General features: G+C 35.0%; 1 protein-coding gene across 3 annotated transcripts in view; it reads right to left on the reverse strand.

Annotated features, from left to right (window-relative positions):
• LOC102577532 (alpha-glucan phosphorylase type H isozyme) overlaps nucleotides 1-3,390 on the reverse strand; it is a 13,343-nt gene extending 9,953 nt beyond the window's left edge. The window contains exons 1-7 of one of the 3 annotated variants that reach the window (XM_006366534.2): nucleotides 3,259-3,390; nucleotides 2,685-2,890; nucleotides 2,358-2,537; nucleotides 1,131-1,307; nucleotides 965-1,050; nucleotides 617-806; nucleotides 354-446 (exon numbers count right to left, since the gene is read on the reverse strand). In XM_006366534.2, coding sequence (XP_006366596.1) covers nucleotides 354-446; nucleotides 617-806; nucleotides 965-1,050; nucleotides 1,131-1,307; nucleotides 2,358-2,537; nucleotides 2,685-2,879 — 921 coding nt within the window. In that variant the 5' untranslated portion in view covers nucleotides 2,880-2,890; nucleotides 3,259-3,390. 3 annotated transcript variants of the gene reach the window in all.
• Nucleotides 3,391-4,197: the final 807 nt, after the last annotated feature.

A 4,197-nucleotide genomic window follows, 5' to 3' on the forward strand; every position in this document is an offset into this window, starting at 1 on the left:
ATTCCAAACTGACTAAGTCATTTTTTTCATGAAACTAGTTCAAATGAACAAAGTTTTTCTTTTGAAATTCAACAACGTGACGAAGAGCTCTTTTTGGCTCAAACCTATTGAATATTGAGGATGTTTGGGATTGAGGTGTAACCAGTGGCTCCAGAAACAAGCAAGAAACTTCACTCAAAACTAATTAGTTGAAGGACAGATTCGAAGGCACAAGATCAACATAAAAATATAAGCCCGAGGAAAAAAAATGCTCATTAGTATCATCCCATTAGACTGACTTCCTAGATAAGACAATGCCTTAAGATATGGTATTAATGGAACAGGAGCAGAAGGAAGAAAAGGAAACTGTAAACCTGAAGCGATGCACTGCACAGAAAAAATTGTTGCTTTAGCCGTAAGAGTTTTCCATTCTCTGTAGCATCCCCAGGGTAGAGAACAGCACAAATCTGCATGGACAAAACTTAAACCACTCATCTCTTGAGCATGGAAAGTGAGTGTCAATTCAAGGTAAAGCGTTTCTATCTCCGGGTTAGCCTTACAATATTTAACCTAATAATTTAACTCCCCTACTAAGGAAAAATAGAACAGTTAGAGCTGTAAAGTTCTCTCAACAAACCTGCTGAGCCCTAGAATGAAGCTGTGCAGCAGCATCATACTGTCCATCATTAAACAGAAACAAGTTGAAATCCTCAGAGCTTGCTTTGGCTTCCCAGAGACGAAGACTATTAGTGTTTTTAGTTCTGTATCCTGGAATTGGCACATCATATGCAAGAGCCTGTAGGACCTCTCCACCAACCCATTTTCGCCTGCGACAAATTCCATGAACAATTGAGTTTGAATTAGAGAGCATTATGGCTTCAAAATATTCAATTTGACTCATTTGTTTCTATAATACTTTTTTCTTTTTGAAGAAGTCTGTTTCTTTAAATACTTTACCACATATATAGTTTGTTTTAGTACTTACGAGCCAGAAGGGAGGACTTCAACATGACCAAAAAACCTGATAGGAAAGACAACATCATGCCTTACAATTTCCCAGGGACTAAATTTCTGCATAGAACACAACCAAGTTTGATTACTAGCATCTAATTCTCATGGTATTTAACAAAGGCATTTATATGAAATCAGACCTCCAACCAATCTTCAGGAACTTCTTCTTGCCCAGCCTTTGTGATAAGCTGCTTAAAAAGTCCATATCTGTACCTCAAGCCATAACCCCATGCTGGAAGGTTCAATGTGGCCATGGAATCAAGAAAGCATGAAGCGAGCCTTCCTAAACCACCATTTCCTAATGCTGCATCTTTTTCCTATAAATAAAAGATAAATTATAGAAATCAAAATAATCTACCATCACTTTCTGGTGGCACTAACAGAAATAAGCCTCTTGAAGTATCTCAACTCCATTTCAGAAATAGCCAACCAAAAGCTCAAATAGAAGGTTAGATAATTGTTGATTGATTACTTTCAGAAATAGAAAATGGAGAAGATTGAGGATAGCAGTACAGAGTGATGTAATGGACAAATCACAACACAAAGTTGGAGAATACAGTAGCATTATGTGGTGAAGTCTTCATCCAGCAATATCCAAAATTAACAAGGTAATAATATCACCATAAAGTGTAAGACTTGGACTTGGACTTGGGGAGAGAATCTTTTCACCCACTCATCCAGCCTTCATCTTAAACCCGTTCTTAAGAAAACTTAGCAATTAGATTTTTTGTAGAGTATATTAGAAACAAAGTACATATAACCCGCTAATATATCCAAAAAAAAGGATCACGTAACTCACTATGCAGTCATTAAAGGTTCAGCCTACTGATATCAGAAAGGAGGCTTTTGTTCGGGATCGATATTCACTGAAATGCACGTCGCTTTCAAAGCTAAAGTGAAACCTACTTTATAAATGTTAAGATGTTGTCAAAGAGTATTTTGACTATTAGATTCTGTGTAAGATAATAGTCATAAGTTGTAGGTAAGTGGGTAGGATAATAGTCAAATATTATAGGTATTGTAGGTAAAAGGCATGATCCGATTAATATGCTCTTGACCTTTTGTGTCTAGATTTGTGTATATATTCTAGGTGTAATCTATCATTTTGAAGTATGAAGTGAAAATAAACTTACATCATTAACAAAAAATAACTAAGAAAAACTAAATAATATCATAGCAATACCTATAGCAGATTCAAGACAAAAGAAAAAGTATAACTGTCACAAAGGATGAAGAGTATTCAACTCAAAACATATTCCACAATCTAATTAATAGCTTGACAAGCATGGATTTGGGGAAGGTCCACCGAGCAGTTAATTCAATAACAAACCATTGAAGAAAAGCAAAGATTCCTAAGGTGTTAATACCTGCTCAACGACCTCCTCAAGCTGCTGACCCAGTTTGTTTAAAGCATCAGCATATGCATTGTGGATGTCTAAGTTTCCAACTGCATTTGTCAAAGCTCGCCCCTGGAGATACTCCATTGATAAGTAGTATGTTTGCTTTGGATTAACTTTGTCATAATGAAGATAGGTGTCATTCCATTGCTGCAAAGGAAAGAGACAAATAGGGACACTGAGATTAGAAATCAAACTTCCATGCTTCAATGTTAGGAAGGAAAAGGTTGTAATCATAAACAATACGTCTAGATTTGAAAAGAATTTGAGAAAACAAGTTGGGAAGAAGTAACTCACTTTGATCAAGCGATCACGAACACTGTCAGCAGTAGCAGCATAGTATGCTTGTAGTGGCTCAAACTTGAAAGGAGAAAAATGAGGAGTATATTGAGCATGATACTTGATATTAGATGCAATGTCAGTAGGGTCTTCAGAAAGTGGTTGAGCAATAGGTGCTGCTGACACATCATTCGATTTTGCACCACCTTCCATGGAAAATAAACCTATACCACCAAAATCTTCAATTATATTTTACTCTACTCTTTAATAATAAACCATAACATATTTCTTGAGAAACAAAATTGTTAGACACGAAATATGTGATAATAAAAGTAAGAATCATACTCAATTAGCAAGGGAATATCTGGTAAAAAACAGTCCAGAATCGAAGATTTTTCTTTTTTTTGTAGATTATAGATAGTGATGAAATGGGAAAGACTGGAAGTGGGAAGAATGATATAGAATATGCAAAGAGGATATTTTTTATTAAGAGAATGATAAAAGAATATTGCAAGGAGGATATTTTTTCCCTTTTATTATTTTTTTATTATTTAGAGAAGAGAAAAGAAAAGAAAAATAAAAGAGCTCTCACCCTTTTCCCTGGGGAAGATTAGATTATTGTGTATTGATGAATGAGGGCAACATAAATAAATATATATTGAAGGAGAAAGACAAAAGAGTGATTATCTTGATTTGGACATAAATCATCACCAACACATGTGGAATGAACGGAGGAGAAGAATAGCAAAGCAACTTACAAAAATAATAATAATAATTGAATAAAAAGAGGAGCAAACAAAGCGCCCCAAGTTTGGGCATTCAATGAAAAAGCGCCGGGCACGAGATTTTATGGTGAACGTGTCACGTTGGATCCAAAGTACCCACAACTTTCCATTCTTTCTTTTCTTACTTCAAACACTTCATCCTCATATTTAATTTCCAACTAACAATTCCTATTTCAATTTCCTTTCTCCTCCTTTACTTTTTTAGCGGTTCATTTTGATATAAATAAAATTGGAGTATTTGAATAGACAAATATTATTTAAAAAGATTTACGAGTTTTTGCAAGATTTACGTAACAGGAATAAATTGTCTTCCTGTTAACAGTAGCGGAAGACTTAACAACAATATTTTTGTTGATGAGTTGCTTCAAATTGGACTTTGAATCTCAAGAAAGAAAGTACAATACCACAAATTGAATATCTTTTGGGTTGTTTGATGCCAGTGTAAGGAAATTAAGAGTCTTAATATTTTTCTTTTTCTTTCTACCGTCTTTTTTTTTATTGTTTTCCCCATTCTTAAGGGTGAAGACTATTTTAAAGGGAGTGGGAGATACAATTGTCACCGTTCTCTCTTTTTTTCAAAATAGTCTATTACGTTTATCTTCTTTTTCAGAAACTGTATTGGGTCGGCTCATGTCCACATGGGCGACTGACGACTCATGACCCAAAATTAACTTACATCTCCCACTTCCCACATGGTCGACAAGACCCAAGCCAATTAAACATCAACTAGACACCCAATTTCATAC

This window comes from Solanum tuberosum, unplaced genomic scaffold (genome assembly GCF_000226075.1).
Source record: "Solanum tuberosum cultivar DM 1-3 516 R44 unplaced genomic scaffold, SolTub_3.0 scf00644, whole genome shotgun sequence".
NCBI lineage: Eukaryota > Viridiplantae > Streptophyta > Magnoliopsida > Solanales > Solanaceae > Solanum > Solanum tuberosum.